The following is an 18,883-nucleotide window of genomic DNA, read 5'->3' on the forward strand; positions in this document are numbered from 1 at the left end:
CCTGTACTCCCCGCTTGGAAACTACGGGCTATTGTCCACCTAAATGGTCGGTGAAACCCCGTATCGGGTACATATTCTCACAAACAGCTAATTGTCACCGCAGTATCTATATTACCGATCCACATATCTACTATAACAATGTACGTCAATTACTGAATGTTGACAATCCGGCAAAGAACTAAGATCCGAACGGAAACATTTTTCGAAGCATTTGCATGGGGATACCATTTACAGCAGCTTCGCACAAAATTTTCCACATTTGTGTCAAGCTTAGGCCACTAAAATAGAGATCGGAGAAGCGATTCATCATTCGCATTCCAAGTTGTCTGTAACGAGATCGTTCCAAGAGTACTGGAATTATTATAAGATCTTCCCCTAGAGGCAGTTAACATTTCATAGTCGATGTATGAAGATTCCTGTGTGCGTAGTGTGTGCCCTTTGGGGCGCCAAAATCCCAGAATTTTCAATTGCAATTTTGACGTAGAACTACGTCTTTCAGGAAGGGTGCCAAATCAGAAAACAAGTCACGTTTTTATGAAATAAAGTTAACGTTAATAACTATTTTCACTCTAAACGAATTCTCATGATTTGCAAACCAATCGAACCGAAAATTGTCTAAGATTTGTTTGATATGCTAAACATTACATTTTACTAATCTCTAAACGGTTTAAATTCATGAAAACTGGAAGAACTTCCTTTTTTCCCATACATTATTTCTGTCGATTTGTGTTCTAACCCTACTGGTATATCGAATGCTTATAACTCGAACATTTCTTAACAGATCGGAAAGATGTTTGCATCAATTGATAGGAAATATTTATACGCGCATATCACAATTAATAAAATGTTATTTGATGAACAATTGAAAATGGTAAAATATCAAGCGTTATCTAAACGCCCTAACTGCCAAGTTTTGATTGGTCCGATTTACGGTTTCCCCAACATAGACTTCTAAATCGATGTACTTGTGGAAATCCGCTTTGCAAATATACATGCAAGTCGAGGGTATGTTTGTTCCCACCGAGCTGTGTTTCCCTAACACGAACTCAAAACCAATGTGCCTGAGGGAATCCGCTTTGTCAAAACATGCAAGTTGGGAGTATTTTTCTCCCACTGAGCTGTGTCTTCCTAACGCGGACTTGAAAATTAATGTACCTGGGGGAATCTGGTTTGCAAATACATGCAAGTTGGGGGTATTTTTTAGTTTTGAGTACTTTTATACTCGCTTGTCGTTGTGCAGATCGGAATATGTTTTCCTAAAACGTACTTTTAAACTGAGAAGCTTGGGAAAATCGTCATTTCAGATACTAAAGGTGAATGAACTTTCGCGGTTCGAGAACTACGTAAACATGAGATGTGCAATAATTTCAGAGGAAAATGTAAAATACAATAATCGTTTGACAATTGTTCCGTTCACATGTTTTGGTAGTCCTAGGCATCATATCAAACGTAAAAGGACGTTCATCAAATTTATTTCTAACGAAGAACATAATCTATTACAAAAATTTCGATGCATTCTAAAATAATGTTCGAAGTGGTAAACAAGTGAATTGTATAATATTATCACGTAGTTCTACGTCGAAAATATGCGGTCGTGTGCTAGATACAACCCATTACAATTTTTTCATATTTCATCTTTCAATTGAGTAAAAACCATCCATCATGAGTGGTTGCTTCTGTCCGTACTTGGAACCAGTAACCTCTCTTTGATTTTCACAAAATTGAAACAACATCACATCACATTATATCAATAACCTTTTAATTTTTTGCTGCATGGGCGCCCCTCCATGCTATGCATTGTTTAACAGTTATTGCTTAAGGGTCGAAAAATAATGAATTTTCGTGATTTTTTTCCGGATGTTAGGAATAAAGTGAAATATTCGGGTATTTTGGTTACTGTTCAATGTACGAATAATGATCATTACGCTGTTGACAACTGGATGCGTAGATGCTGTCTGAAATTCGATACCTTGGTATCGGTTCTGAAGCAACGGGGTTCGCAGAGCGAATTCCAATAAATTTTTTTTTTTCAATTTTGGGACAATTCCTAAAGCGTCACATAGAGGTTTTTGGAAATCCGAAAAAATGCCGAAATTGTGGCCATTTTTGTTAAACTCATAAAAACAAATTTCAGTTAAATCGGTCGAGTAAAACCTGAGGCATCGATACACTCAGCTGAAAAAAAACTGGTTTTCAGGTTTGTAATGGGTTGTATCTAGGACACGGCCGCAGTTTTCGGCGTAAAACTACGGAATTCTATTATTCAATCCACTTGTTCTTCACTTCGGATATTATTTTAGAATGCATCGAAATTTTTGTAATATCTTTTTAGCTATTTAATTTTTTTATTGCTTCAGTAGACTCGAAAGAGTCGAGTAGAGTCGAAAGCTATCAGCACTTCTCGTTTATTTGGTTCAACTCGCATCAGAATTTCTCCTTCCCACTCATATATCGATCACAAACTATGAACCCTTTTTCTCCTATATTCCGCTTGAGATGTGATCGAACCCCACAACATGCAACAGTAAGGTTACCCTGCTGAAATTTAAAAGCATACTTTCATGAAATATACGTTTATCTAAATAATTGCATTGCATATCTATATTCACAAATTCTGGATACTCTTCCAAATCCGCACTAGCACAAAAAAGTAGAAGGGTCTGAGGGCACGGACGGAAGTTTGACGTAGGACTGTGATTGTTTAGAACACTTGGTTATTTTAAATGTAATTCTTTTCATTGTTCAGAAATCTGTTAGTTTAACTCTTTTGAAACTCTAAATAATAGCCCAGAAAAGAGCCGTTTGTTGTATGTACTCATAACCTTCAAACGGTTTGTAACGAACAAAGAAAGACAATAAGCTTCTGGCAAGAAGTTCAACTGTCTAATCGAAAATGGTTAATGAATATGGGACACATTTGTGAATATGTGAATCGGTAAACAAAAAAAATATCGTCTTTGATTACATTGAATATGAAATTTATGGGGAAGAAACGGAAAAGCAATTTGAAAATACTTTTATACTTTTTTTACGATATCGTGATATTTTGAGGTAAAATAGGTAAAATATAGGTAAAGTGAAATCACGAAATTGCTTTATTTTTAATGGATAGCTATGGTATTGTGATTGCTTTCCATTGTCTTATTCTTATTATTAGTCTACTCTAAGGCATCGGGAGCAGTAACTTTTTCGATGAAATAATGTTCGTTTGCAGACTATCACAATCAAGTCGTATTGGTTCTACTGCTCAATCTATCATAGAAGGAATTGAGTCATTTGAGAATTATGAATATGAGTGATGATTTATATTAATATTTCATTTCGTTTCATTTTTGTGATGCGATGTAATGCCGATCTCAATAAGTCCTCGCATGATAATCGACACTTTCCTCGCTGCATTGATGAAATCTTACATGAAGTGCATGAAATTTTGCATCTGATTACTTTAACATCTTCTTGCTAATTTGTTGGATAGAACGAATTACTGCACGCAATTTTGTGTTACATACAACATTCATGGGAACGAAGTTGGAAGAAAGAATGCATAATACATGATTTACCTTCGCTTCCGCTCGCAAAACATACCTCTTTTATTTGTTAAATTGCTCACTTGTTTTATTATTTCCGCTGTTGATGTCTCAGGCGAAAAAAAAGCTGGATAAATTTGCCACCTAATGGTATATATTATAACATATATCGTAAGAACGATTCTGCGTAATATGCATTGGAAAACTCGCAATAAACGTTACATTTTTCGTAGAATGACCCCCCTATATAGAAAAATCAAAGCCGTAGTCCTACGTCAAAATTCTCGTATTCTGCTCTTCTTTGTCGTAGCACCAGGGCTTGGAAATACTGAGGTTGTTAAGTAACATTGAAAATATATTTTTATCAGTGTAACGCGTTTATTTTGCTTGTCGATGCTGCTGTCATTCATTCGACGGCAAACAAATTTACAGCTGTGTTCATCCATGTTCATTCTGTGCTCTCTGAGCTTTCCTTAAAGCTCGAGTCATGAGAATTCATTCACATTTATTCATTGCCATTGAATTGTCAGGAATGTTGTGACTGTTCATTTTCAACATCCCGATATGTGTGTGATTTTCTCATTGAGTCAGTGCCTTGCTTATTCAGTTGTTTTTGAAGTTACTCCGAAAGGGCAACGCAAATCGGTGGCGCAAGCGGAAATACCAACAAAAGAGCAAGATCTGCATGTACACTCACAGGTAAGGATTGCTTAGGCTTGGACAGCGAGGGGCCATTCTGCAGAATCGATACGAGCAGCGAATGCAAAACTTCGTCAGCCAAAGCTGAATGTTGGCAATTTCATCCGCTAGTCCTATAGCATAGTTTGATCCGTTTGCAAAAGGAAGATCGAAATATTCCCATTGCGGTCGTGTCTTGGACACCACCATTTTATGTTTGTGTGTTCAGAATTTAAAACAAAAAAGGGTGGGTTATATCTATGATATAATCGCAAGGTTGACGTGGGACTATCTTAGCTTAATAATCATTTGTTTGTATTGATCAAATTTTTGATTAAATTAAACCATTTCCGAATTCAATATATTTGCGTTGTGAGTAAAAAGTTTGAACGAATGCCATGTCTCTAGTGTCTGCACGATTTTACCAGGTACCTAAGTTTAAAAGACCGTGTTAGGGAAACATGCTCTAGTCTGCACAAAGGCAAGCAAGTACAAATGTACTCGCAGTTTGCATGTATTTGCAGTGCCGATTTCCCCAGACACCTTGGTTTAGAAGTCTTTATAGGTAAACAGATTTCAGTCGGAACAAAAATACTCCCGATCTGCATAAATTTGCAATCCCAATTTCTCTAGACACCTTGGTTCTGAAGCCTGTGTTGAGGAAACATATTTTAGTCGGAACAAAAATGCCCCCGACTTGCATATATTTGCAAAGCCAATTTCCCCTCGCTCCATGGATTTGAAGTCTGTGTTAGGGAAATACATTTCAGTCGGAACAAAAATGACCCCGACTTGCATGAATTTGCAATGCCAACTTCCCCACGCTCCTTGGATTTGAAGTCTGTGTTAGGGAAACACATTTCGGTGGAAACAAAAGCTCCCCCTACTTTCATGTATTTGCAATTCTGATTTCCCCGAGGCAGCTTGGTTTCGAAGTATGTGATGGGGAAACCGTAAAGCGGGCCAATCAAAACGAGGTAGTTAGGGCGTTGAGATAGCTCTTAACATTATTCACATTGAATAACATTAACAACAGTTATTCAATTATTTATCTAATGAAACATAACATTTCATTAATTGCGACAGATGCGTAGAAATATTCTCTATCAATTGATGCAAACATCTTTCCAATCCAGTAGAAAATTTTCGAGTTATAAGCATTCGAAATCTTGCATTTTTTCCTGCATGTTCAGTGTTTATGTTTTCATTTTACCCCCCATATATTCCGGTTAGACGTAGTCCCACGTCAAAAAATAAATGTTTGAAATTTGAGTCAAGACGGTATTTTTTACATCGGAATTCTTCTTTTGAAGCATTTCTGACAAGTGGAATTGGAATTGCATGTTCACTATGAAAAATGAAAGCAATTTAACTGAGACGGAAACCTTGCATGCTTGAACAATTTAATTTCTTGTCACTATTATGAGCATTCTGTACTTTCTCATCTTTCTCAACGAATTTCTCCGTTTCGTCAGTGTTCGAGAATGATGCTGATAGTGAATGAACTGGTATGTTAATGTCAATGAATGACAAAACTAGGGATATTTTCTTTTGCTCACATTCCTTGAACGCAGAACAGAACGAAAAACAGAATGAACAAAACTGTGAGTGGCTTGCTGTGATTGTGATGTTTGGCGTTGGTTCATTTTCGGTATCCCGAATGCAATGGTATAATGATCGAATGTGGCCGGAAATTCAGCTGAAAAGATTGATGTGATACAGATATTTCCAAGCACTGCGTAGCACACCTCGATACAGAGGGCCTCCTTTTTTTTGTATCGAGCTGTGCGTGTATGTGTGTGAAATCAACATTAGGCGTGAATGATATTCGCTCGTTGTGTTATGCTAGCTCACTCGCATCTGTGTATCCATTCTATTCTATTTTTGGTTTCCGCTTCTAGCCCTGAGAAGGGCCCTTGTGGAAAGAAACTCTATTCCATACTCTTCCTTCACTAGTCAAGAAAACAATCCTGGTGTGGCTTCAAATCGCGGATGGCATATTTAATATGTTGAAAACGGGCAGAAACGAATGTATCAGTTGCTCGTTCTTAACAGCTCTGTTCGGGAATGCACACAAATCGGCAGAACAAATGTATAGGAAAATGAGAATGCTTCCAGTTTCCATTAATTTAAAGTATTTGGGCATTAGTGGATTGTTTTGTATAGTATATCAAACGAATCTCAGAAAATTTACGATTCCATTGGTGTGCAAAGTATCAGAATTTGTTCGCTGTGAAGATACTTATTAACGTTGACTTTATTTCATAAAAACGTGACCTGTTTTCTGATTTGACACCCTTTCTGAAAGACGTAGTTCTACGTCAAAAATGCGTTTGAAAATTCGTACAGCAATACTATATCCTCATCTTTTTGTCTGTAACTTTCCATCGAAATCAAATATCAATCATTTCAATAAAACAGTTCTGAGGGCATAAGCTTCCAAAAAATGCAAAAAAAATCGTTTTTTCGACCTTCCAGACCGGGTTTCCCCCTTAAACTGCATTATAAGAACGCATACTGTTCATACAATTGGAACAACGTGGAGAAGCTACTGCGCAGGAGTGACCAAAGCGTAGACCGCTTGCGACTAGTCGTCCGTGTAGCTTTTCCTTGAAGTAAATGAAATTTCATTAAAGCATACGATGCGAATACGACGGTGAAAGGACTTTTATTGCATCAGAAGAAATATTGTTTGATAATTTTAACAATGAATCTGAAATAATAGCTTTGATTAACAAAAAGTAGCTATCAAGTAACAGTTATACGTAGAACAGAAGCTAAAAGTTAAAATTTGGATGATATGTTGATATAAAGTATTGATGATTTCCGGTTGCATTCTTACAACTCGACGAATCAACTGTTCGACAACGAGTATAGTTCGACAATGTTGTAAATCCAATTATTTTAATCAACTTTGTAGAACGAAGCGTTTTTCTATCTTTCAATATAATCGATTTAGGGCTTTCAATCTAAGCTGTATTAGGGTAACCATGATAAAAACAGGGTTTTTACTCTAACTTCTATATTTAAAATTCTACATCAAAACTGTCTTATCTTATCAATATCAATATCTCAATAGCTTAATCGTGCTCAAAGTTATTGATGGGTTTTCACCCAAAAACTCATGATTCCAATTTTAATTTACTCAAACACAAAAAATAACATAGTTTTCAAAATCACATATTCCACTAACGAAGACTTTTTATGTTTGCCCCAGAAAGAATGATGAATGATGAAATGAAGAGAATGTATTTTTTACGGAAAAATATCAATAACTTTGAGTTGAGTTGAGATACTGACAAGTTCTGCCTCACAAAATGTTTGTATTGGTAAGCTCTAAAAGTCTTTCGAAAACAGTTTGCATGTAGAATTTAAAAAACTAGAAAAAAAAACTTTGTTCTACAAAGATGTCTCAAATAACTGGTGCTACAACTATGTTTACCTCTATCTATAAAGATACGAAAGTTAGTTTTTTTATTTCATCGATAATTTTGATCACCCTATTTTTGATAACATGAAAATGAGCGCTCTATCATATGTAACAACTTTGTGTAAGACAGTTTTTGTCTAAAGAATAACTGTCGAGCTCTAAATGCTAATTTCCACTTAAATGCACCTCCTGGACCATTGTGCAATGGAATAACATAGGCGGCAAAACTACGAATTCGAAAAGCTTTGCAGTGGCGCATAGGGTAGAATTTCCCCTTAAGTTATCAATGTTTGATTTGTCCCCTTTCTTATGTACCGAGAACATATGCATAAACATACGCCGTTTTCCAAAGGACAGGAAATTTACTAGACAGTGATAGTCTAAACAAGTGACGGAGTGGAGCAAGTAGCGATTGAGCACACTTTTTTAGAACGAATGAAAAAATCCCATCGGGGCCGGCTGACAGTGATGATTCCAATTTGGCCACAGCCTCGAGGATGCAGTCATCGTTGACAAGAATTCGGTTCAACGAAACCTCATAAACCGGAACATTCCTGGCGGCTACCGATACTTGTTCGGGTGATAGCGTGACATTAACAAACATGCCCGAGAATTTTCGACTTTGATAAGTGATGTTTTGATAGGGATTTTAGCAGAGGAAAACCTAAGAGCAATACAAATAGCTTTTTAATGAGTCGTGAGTTTTCTGATGTATACCCCGATTCTGCATTCCGCCGGATTTGCATTCCGTTCGAAACCATTATTTCGTTCGAGATATTATTTTGCATTCCCTATTTTTTGCCCATTTAATGTTCGAAGAGAAGCAGATTGAACGAAATGCAAAAACAACTTGAACGGAATACAGAATGGAATTTTATCAAGTCGATCGAAATACAGAATAGGGGTGGTAGTGTTTCCCCGCGAGCATTTTGAAAGTCATCTAGACACTCAATGCAGAATTGTCAATAAGCAGTTGAAAATTTTAAAAATATACATTGAAAATATCTCTAATACGCTATTAGTACTCTCTGAAAATTCCCAGAACTATTGCGGAAAAAGTTTCGCATTGCGCTGATGACGTAAAGTGAAGCGAATGTGTAAATGAATCGACATTTCCTGTGACCAATCGTACTCCGGAGTGAGCAAAAAACTACACTCGACAAAAAAAATAGAGGAGTAAAATGCGACATCGAAAACTTTGAGTGATTTTTGAAACGCTATAACTCTGTTATAAAATAATGTATTCGTCCAAGCAACAACTGGACCTTGTATAGAATATTTTCAAGATTGCAGTGGGCAGATTTGACCATCGATTTGCGGTGCATTCATTATTTCATGAAAAATTCTTGATTCAAAATTAAAGGATAAACGGATCATTCGATAGAGAATAACTCTGTAGAAAATAGTTCTACTGAAACTTTCTATGAATCAAATGAAAGCGAAATAATCAGGTTGATTGGATTGTTATTGTGAATATATTTTTAAAATTTATAGATACTTTGAAAGCAAACGTTTTATCTTTTCTTGCAATGTCTTTTGTCTACAACGCATATACACATTAGACTAAAATAGGTACGTACGATATCCATAAACCAGAAATTTGTAGTTTGAAAATGCTGAATTATTTGACTTCATGTTATGATTTATATAAAAAAATACATGCGTTTCGAAATCGCTTAGAAATTTCGACCCTTTACTCCTCAATCCTTTATCAAATGAAGATCTTTAGATATCAGTGCATTGTCTCTATTGCATCTTTTCTTTTCTTGAAATTCTTTTAATTGATAAAAAAAAATCTATGCATATAAAATTGTTCTGTTTGTTTTTTGTGTGCTTCATAAACTCGAAAAGTTCGCCACTGATGGAGCTCATATCATGACACATTATACAGGAAAACCTGTTTTTGTGCGGTAGCTTTTTGTGCGATTCCTTATTTGTGTGACTGTTTAGGTGCTATATTATTATTTGTGCGATTAGTTTGTGTGATTCAAGATCCGATGTCATAATAAAATCGCACAAAAAGAGTCGCACAAACAAGGAATCACGCGGAAAGAGACCGCACAAAAACAGGTTTGCCTGTACAATCCACTTCAAGGATTATTGTTGCTATTGCCAACCTCTCAGGATGCTTTAAGATTTTCAGATGGAATAAACACACTTCTGAAGTAAATCTGTGAGCGTTAATCAACCTTCTAATATTGAATACGTATTCTATGTGGTAGCAACACATTTTTTTGCAAGAGTTTAAAAATCGTGAACTAAAATTTGATTTATTCTAAAATTTTATTCGGTTGGCGTTGCTCAAGATCAATCTTTGGAATTGTGTGATGTAGATTCGGGTGCGGATTGTTCAACTGTATATTGCGCGTTTCCGTGTTGGCATACTAGATAGCCAAAGCGTGGCAGGGTACAGCTAGTAAATTTTGAAAAAAACTTAAATGGAATTAAAATTTAATGTAAGCGCAATTCAATTATTTCCTCAATTATTCTACACTTGACAAACAACTAGAGGAACAGAGTGCGAAGCCGAAATTTTTAGGTCATTTTTTAAATGTTGTAACTTCGTGAAAATCCAACGCATGGAATTACATGCATCCCATGTAATTTTAAAACTTAAACTTTCAAGTTGAGGAATAGTTGAGGAACGAATGCTGTGAATCGCTCATTTCGAGAGTACGCATAGCATTTTGCATTTCTGGTATAAATTGCGACGAAGAGCTCCTCTAATTTACTCCAAACTTTGATCGATCAGCTAGAAAAAACAGGGGTTTGGGGGATACACTCGCCATGATATACATCCCGTCTCCATGTGTTGTTTTCGAAATTTAATCAGCCCATCGTTGTGGGCATAAATCTCCATCGGATTGTGTCTATAAACCCAATGAATACGACTTTATATTTCACTTTCTCAACAAAACCGTGAACTCCACCATTCGATCCTGACATCGTTGGAGCATCGTCGAACGATTGTGAAATGCACTTCATGAAATCTCTACCATTATTCAGCCAGCCTTATTCCATCCAAAACAGAAAAAAAACTTAATACTGAATCTTTTGCATGGACCATGCTGAAATTTTGAACGTGGGACTACGTCTCAATTTCCGCTTAACTAAAATCCACTTGTTCATTGGTTCACGAAATGTTTATACCACTTCAACTATTAAAACTCGTTTGTTGAATACTAATCATGGCTATTTTCAGAGCCACCATTTGGAATGTAATATTAGTAAAATCTGCGAATTTCTGAGTAATTAAAAGTTCTGAATTCAAAAACATTTTTCGAACTATCACAGTCCTACGTTAAGCTTTTGTTAGTGCCCGTAGGCACAGGCCCTTATACTTTTTCACTGAGTTAGATAGTTCCAGTGTTACCAACACACTCAGATGTTTTCTGCGATTGTTTTATACCCAGACTGTTTCTGAAAGCCATAAAATCATTTTCACATATCTTTTCATGTATTATGTAATAAAAACCAGAACGAACAAAATTATTTCAATGTTTCTGAATACTAAAATCCAGTCATTATTAAAAATAATATAAACCTTATAATCAAATTAAAAACTCATAAATTCAAAGGCCAAAAGTCTGGCAGCACAGTTGTGAACAACGGCGCGTAGCAATATATTGTTGAACAACGGCACATGTTAATAGGCTTGTAAACAAAAACATTGGACTCAAAATTCTTTGTCGTTTTCGGCGTTTGATTACAAAAATGCATCGAAAATTAGTGATCATCTGATGATTCTAATTGGTATAAACATAACGGAAGTGTGAGATATCAAGAGTTCAAATCGAATCAAGAGTTATCCCAAATAAACGCTTCGATGTCGCTTGACATTTCAAACCGTTGTTGTGGTGCATTTTGGACACGCATATGGGCATCTTACCTCGCTTACTTAAGAATGGGGTCATATGAATGCGTTTAGTATTCTCGTTGTTTCTGTTGGTTTGCCTATTCGTAATCGTTATTGCTCATTTCATTACAAAGAAGACAACTACTGGCTACGTCGTGGATGTGAAGAAACGTTGCAATATGTAGTAAAAAGACATGTTTCATCCTGTTTTGCTTAACATGGGCGTCTTGTCCGGACTTCCCCTATAAATATAGCCATCCACCTTGAAAATGACAAGGGCGTATATTTCACCAACGCGACAAAATTTGATCGAAATTAATATTCTCCCAAAATATTCTCTATAAATAACTTCTATAGGAGAACAACGTTTGCCGGGTCAGCTAGTATTAAATAAGTTATACTTATGACAGACATACAACTGTACTAGCGTTGTACTTCGAAAATTGTATGTCTGTCACCATGTACAGCGCTAGAACCATGCAAGCAACTCGGTACAATCGCTGTACCTGTACCGACCTATTTTACCGCTGTACATGGCTACAGTTGTACTGTGCGCAGCGCCATAGACGGTTAGTGGTGGGTAGCATGAACAATCGAATCAAAACACTTGGCAAACATTCTTTTCACTGACTTTCTCTTGAGTTAATAACTCAGATTGGAAACATATTTGTTGTGTTTGATAGTTTAGACGCTAAATAGAACACATGTTTCATTGAAATATGTGGTGAAAATTGGAAAAATTCTGATTGTCAGTTTGACATACGGTACAATGTACAACCAAAGTATGTCTGTCATGATACGATAGTACCTGTACAACGCTATACTTTTACAGCGCAAGTACAGCTGTATGTCTGTCCCTGGTATTAGATGAGAAAAAATATTATCGACATCAAGCCATGTGATTCAACCCATTTTAGGCCAAGCGTTCGAAAAATCGAACAGCTACTTTGATAATTTTCCATGTCTTAGTCGTCAACCATATGGTAATGTTTTTGCACCAAAAGGTAGCTTAATCTATTAGCTACCACTTACTATCAAGTTCATTCAATTTCATATAACTTTATTGGGCAATAAATTCTATTTAAAGCAAGTATTTGAAAGGCGTTTTTAATTTCAATTAAAAATTACAGTATTATATGGATAGAAAACATTAAAATAAACTCGCTTGAATGTAATTTTCAATTCCAAGGGGAACTGGCAGATTATTTTTCAGCAACGATCATTTCTTTCCAGGTTTCCTCTCGATAACCAGCAAACGAAAAGAGTTGCGCGCGTGTATGTATGTGTGTGTGGCGGCTGCTTCTATGTCTTCCCGAGGAACCGTATTTCGATGCTGATACTCTCTTGGTCACCTTCTCTTCTCCTTCTGATCGATCGGCTTTTCTGCGCTCCCTCACAGTTAAAACAAACTGATTGCATTTCAGGTCAGGTCAGGCCAGGTAATGAATCCCTCGATCCCTCGCCATTCAGCTCGTTCAGTAACGATGTTGTCTTGTCGATGTCCTCAGGCATCGTGCACAAATTACGTAACGCTAAAAATCCGAATTTTGAACCACCTCTCCCCCCCCCCTTTCGTAACGCAATTTCCTATTTCTAATAAACAGAAAGTAACGCAACATCTACCCCCTCCCCCCTTATCGCGTTACGTAATTTGTGCACGACGCCTCACGAAAAATGAATCGGTTTCACCACCAGAATATCATTTCAGTATGCTTTTCGTGCGTGATTGAATCGAGAGAAGGTGTGGTTTACGATGGCAATTTGGAAGGCAAACTAGAGGAGAATGAACTCTCTGAGTATGAAAATTTCGGCGACTGAGCAATAATCGATTGAAAATTATATAATTTTCGCGATACGAAACATTTTCCGTTTTTCATGTTATGCATCCAATATTGGATACGAAAATATCCTACTGATGGGAAAGAATAATCTTCAAAAGCTTTCCAGCTAATTACACTTGATTGAAAAATTACGAAATCAAATGTATTTGGTCGCTGTGTTCGCCATATAATTAGAAAACATTAAAATAAACTCTTTCGCATGGATGTATTCTTCAATTCCCAGGGAACTGGCAGATTATTTTTCAGCAACGATTAGATCTTTCCGGAATTTTCTCGATGCTGTATGGCATCCAAACAAAAATTCTCGTTTCAGTTTGGCCTGCAAAAAACTTTTCTAAACTCTAATCCATCAAATTTGGAGCCCTGAAAAGGGCCGTTGATTATATGCTAAGCTAATATAGCACCCTCTCCTTGGATTCGATGGGCCAGCTGAATGTCCTTGGGCATGATGTGACGCGTTTTGCGTGGATAGCACACAAATTTGTATCTTCGAATAAGCCTCCTGCAGCGTCATAACCGCGGAACTTTGGAAGCGCAAGTCGGTTTTGAAGTCCTGAGCAATTCCACGATCCAAAAGCTGCAAAGGTAGCTTGCGGATCAGCAATTCGGTCGACTTCTGATAGCGACGAATTTCATGCAAAGTTCCCGGTCGATAGCGATGTGGCTTCTTCACGCTTCCTGCGGCTGATGCGCTTATCCGAGCTGCTTTCGTGGTGCCTTACCACCGAAAGACTAACGAGCTGTCTGCGAAAGACTAACGAGCTCGAGTCCTCACGGTGCGAGAGTAGAGTAAGAAATGAACGAAAGCAAAGGAAGCGTCATTTTATAAACCATAAAAGTATAGAATCTAAATCCCACCCTTATTATATTCGTGAGTATACAGTAAGCTTATACAATAAAGAGGGTGGGGTTTACATTCGATTCTTTTATGTTTTATAAAACGACACTTCCCATGAATGTATTTTTCAATTCCCAGGGGAACTGGCAGATTATTTTTCAGCAACGATGATAGCAACGAGAATTCCGCGCGTGTATGTGTGTGTGCGTGTGTGTGTGTGTGTGTGTGGCGGCTGCTCCGATGTTTCAAGCGGAACCGTGGCATCACTCTCCTCCTGATGGATTCCCTTTTGGCCTTAGGTGCACAAACAGGCTCTTGGTGACACCGTTCATCAGCGCATTCATGATAAACGAAATTAGCTTCACAACAACAGCGACGACATGCTCCAATCGCTGTTCAATCATAACTGAGTGGGTTTACGAGCGGCGCTCGCTTATATACCGATTTTTGATTTCAATAGCCTGTTTTGAAAGCAATTTTAAGACTATTGAAACAAGTTTTTGGATGAAAAAGTAACAAGTATATGACGCGTAGACATTTTATCTTTCAAATGAAGTGTTTATCATACCATTTCGTTCAGTTGTTTAAGAGCTATTAACGCTCAAAATCTCGGTCTCCAGCGTAACGCTTTCGTTCTCGAAACTTTGGTTTTACACCCCGGTATAGAAATGAAAGACGTAGTCCTACGTCAAAATGAATTCTATGAGGAACCCATAAAATGTGTATTCTGTATCTACAGATGGTTGGTTGGTTTCAAAAAGTCTTGAAAATCTGTAGAAATACAGATTATTCTGTAGATATGGTAACCCCGCGGTCAAGTCTTGATTAGAGACGCGCTAGGACGGTACGAACGTCCATGGCATGGCCCTCATGTTTTGCGACATAATTCGTCAATGGCTGACTGCGAACTTTTCTATTAAACTATGGCAAAATTCGCCTCCTAGGAGCACGCCTCTTCTCCGAAAGGCAAAACGACTTACAGTCAATCGCAAAATTAAGTATAAACCCCGTGTTGGTTTGTTATTTTTGAGTTTTTCGTGGCTAAAAAGTAAATAATTAAAAGCCACTCATATTCATCGTAAAATTAATCCTTTTCACTCTCATGCGGTGATAAGAAAAAATTTAAATAATCACATTTCTACTTCATGTTTGAAAAACAAACAAAAAATCTTCAATTCAGACGTTGCGAAATTAAGTGTACAGTTCAAGTTTTTCTTGAAAAGAAAATTGAAATCAGTTCAGAAATATGGTTCAGGGAAGAACTTATAATCTTGTCGTGTTTTCAACGAATTTAAACAGAATTTTCTACCGGCGCTCTAAAATTGTGGTTTTGTTACATAAAAATGACTCCCAGATTAATATCGTACATTTTTACCAGCCCAAAATTGGAGTGTTTCCAGATATTTTTAAGATGTTTTTGGCTAAGTAAAATATTGAAATAATATTCCAAATGCACAAGAAAAATATTTATTGTGGGTGGCAATACAGTTGCCACGGCATTATAAAGGGTTAACACTTTTGATTGTCATGGCAAATATAAATTATCTCCACCTATCGCACACTAGCAGAATTTCACCCAAACTCAAGTCGATCAATGTCTGTCAGAACAATTCACCTCGAATCGACGAAAACCATCATGCGATTCAACGTTATTTGGCACTCAACCGAGGTATGTTTGCACTCACACAGCTCATGCAACAGTAAAATCATGATGTTTTGTTCTGAATTTGAATCAATTTTGGAAATTTTATTTAATTAGGAATTAAATTTTGTGATACTTACTTACTAGACTCTATCACAAAAGTTCATTCACAAAATATACGAAAAAGAAAGAATAAATGTTATCGTGTTTCATTTCCGAAAAGTGTGTGAATTTTCTTTTTAAATCATGTTGAAATTTCATAGCACGATATATTGTGAAACTTGCAATTGAAAGTGTAAATAGTTGAACCCATATCAAACGAAAAAGATCATAGTACAACGTTTTCATATAAAACGCAAATTGTTCATAGAATATGTAACTTTTTTAGGAAGAAACATCTTTCCGTTCTTCACTAAGTTACAAAAATACTACATATTCCATACAAACTCAGACAATTCTCGCGTAACTTTTGAAAAAGTTCTGTGTGACAAATGTAAACAAATCGAATTAATGGACGCATACTATTATTCTTAAATCATTGTACGTATTGCAAAAAACAATCGTTCAAATATCTATCCTCTCCTCCGTTGAATCACCGATACAATAAATGTCCAATGTACAGATTAGGATTTCAAGCATTCGACTGTAACTTCGGACGCCACTTTCCTCCAACGCTCGAAACGTCCGAAGTAACAAAGTAATCAAAACAACACGAAGTCGTACTTCGGTCGTTTTGAGTTTTTGTTTTCTCGGGTGTTATTATCGTTATTAGTGCAATGCTTCGAGTGATAATAATCATGATCTGCCCTTAGCACGAAATGGAGGTAATTGGATTGTTCTTCAGTAGTTATTTTCAGATGCCTACCGTACAATGTAGTTTGTCCAATGTACAAACGCGGTCGGTAAAAACGTTCAATGTAACATTTTTCGCAACGAGGCTTCAACTTCAAACTAAAATCACGGAAAAACAGTTAGGATTGGTTTTCCAGAGTTATCATTAACTGCTAGGGATTAAAATAATGATAAAGATCGATTCCTTTTGAAACAATTTTGCGGAGCAATGTTCCAATCTTCGTTTTTCTCGAGTTGACGTAAATTTTCATAAGTTTCGCGAGATTCGCTACTTCTCCAGCAATACTATTGCAATAACTTTTATAGCATACCTGGATTATCGTCCTTCGCAGCGATGGATGCGATTCACGCAAACGAATGCCAGACCAAAACAAAACGTCAAAAATATTCAATCCCCGAACACGGCAGACGAACGATGTGAGCTGGAAAAATATGTGTGGCTTGCAGCGAACCGTCAGACAGCATCGAAAATTCGCTGCCGTCGGGTGCGTATGTTCGAATCATATCTGTTGCGGTGCGCGTTTTCCCACGAATTGATGTTGTAATTGCAAATACATAACATTGCCGATTGTGTTCTCTGCAGAGCTTTGTCCTCCCTCACCCCGCGAGCAAATTGTTGCTGTATTTCGGCTGCTGCCAGTAGTTCTCAGTGCAAGAAGTTTAGGTTCCGGAACCGCCATAGAAAGCAAACGCGAAACAAGTGTGGAATGCAGCAGTAGTAGGAAAGAAAGGCGTACGAGCAAAACAAGTTTCTGGAAAGAGTGTTTTTTTCGCTGCTGGAATTCTACACCACAATTTCGGGGCGTGTGACATGTCTGGGAGCGAAAAAAGAATCGAGTGCGTGTGAAAACCCGTGGAATTGTATCGGGTCCAGTGGTTTTAATTGGTGGAAGTGTTCTGTGGCAGTGAAAAGTGTTTAAAAATCAAGTTCGAAGCTTTGGTTAGAGAAAAATTGAGCATATTTTTGCGATCGAGGAACTCAGTTCGGAGGCAGTTTCCTTTTGATGGCGGCGACGCTGTTGACCGTTTAGTAGCTAGACATCAGAGAAATTGATGAAGCTGTCCACTCTGGGAAAGAACGAGGGTTTATCGAAATGGGTAAGCCAAATTGGAAAATTATTATTACTGTGATGTTAGATACTATTTATTTTTCTCTCCGTTCTAAATATGGATACGAAAATCGTATCGAATTTCTTCCGAGGGGAATCGCATCAGGTTTCATTGAACTCTTTCATAAATAAATGAGATGAGACGGATCCGAGGGATCAGCGAGAATACACACAAGAACACCAGGAAAAGATGACAAACGACGATACGGTTCTCAACGTAAATGTGCTCCCCCCGAAAGTGTTGGAAGATTGAGCGATTTTGTCGCGTCAGAGCCACGCCACAAAGTGTTATGAAATAAGGAATGTATCGAAGAATAATCACATACTTTCAAAAATCACGAAAGCGAATACTGCCGTTCTACGCATAGTTGTCCCATGTTCCAAAATCAGCAACTGAGAAAATCACTATCAAAGTTTTCTCGCATATTTGTCTACCAAGGCTATGAGCATTTCAATTTAGCAATACACCGGGTTTTTATAAGCACTATACTATTGTTTAATGAAATGTAATTAGATCCCCTCACTGAATCAATCAGGCCTGATTACTGATTTGAAAATTTATGGTGGGACTGTTATGCCTAGAACACCAACATGGGACAATTGAACTTGATGTTGTTTTTTGATATACTGGGAACAAACAATAATTGTTTTTATGTTTTTCCGAAAGATTATGCATAGAAACATTGTTTTATGAAAAAATGAGTGATCTGCAACACCTTCACAGAATATCAATCTCATTGTTATTAGGCACTCGCTAACGCGTGTTCTGTTAAACATTTTCTTATTTGTTTGAGAATTAGTTCGTTCTTCCAAACCAGAAAAGAGAGCATTAGGCCTGCTGAAAGTGTGACATGAAATTCTTGTACTTGAACCGACTTATTCGATGTGGATCTACAGAAAGTACATGGTGGGACAGTTATGAATAAAATATCAACATGGGACAATTGAGCTTAATGTTGTTTTTTTCAAATTTGGGAATAAACTATATGTTTTTGTGTTTTCCGTAAGATTATGCTTAAAAACAACGTCAAAAACAGGAAGTGGGTTATTTCTGTGGTATAACCGCAAGGGTGACGTAGGACTATCTTTGATTTAGTGATCATTTGTTTT

The 18,883-nt window shown here is 37.0% G+C and overlaps 1 protein-coding gene across 5 annotated transcripts in view; it reads left to right on the forward strand.

Annotated features, from left to right (window-relative positions):
* The first annotated feature begins 17,056 nt into the window (after positions 1 to 17,056).
* LOC129771768 (activated Cdc42 kinase-like) overlaps positions 17,057 to 18,883 on the forward strand; it is a 96,716-nt gene continuing 94,889 nt past the window's right edge. For all 5 annotated transcript variants that reach the window (XM_055775782.1, XM_055775783.1, XM_055775780.1 and 2 more), the window contains exon 1: positions 17,057 to 17,762. In XM_055775782.1, coding sequence (XP_055631757.1) covers positions 17,759 to 17,762 — 4 coding nt within the window. In that variant the 5' untranslated portion in view covers positions 17,057 to 17,758. The remainder of the gene's footprint in view (positions 17,763 to 18,883) is intronic.

Source organism: Toxorhynchites rutilus, chromosome 2 (genome assembly GCF_029784135.1).
Source record: "Toxorhynchites rutilus septentrionalis strain SRP chromosome 2, ASM2978413v1, whole genome shotgun sequence".
In the NCBI taxonomy this organism is placed as follows: Eukaryota; Metazoa; Arthropoda; class Insecta; order Diptera; family Culicidae; genus Toxorhynchites; species Toxorhynchites rutilus.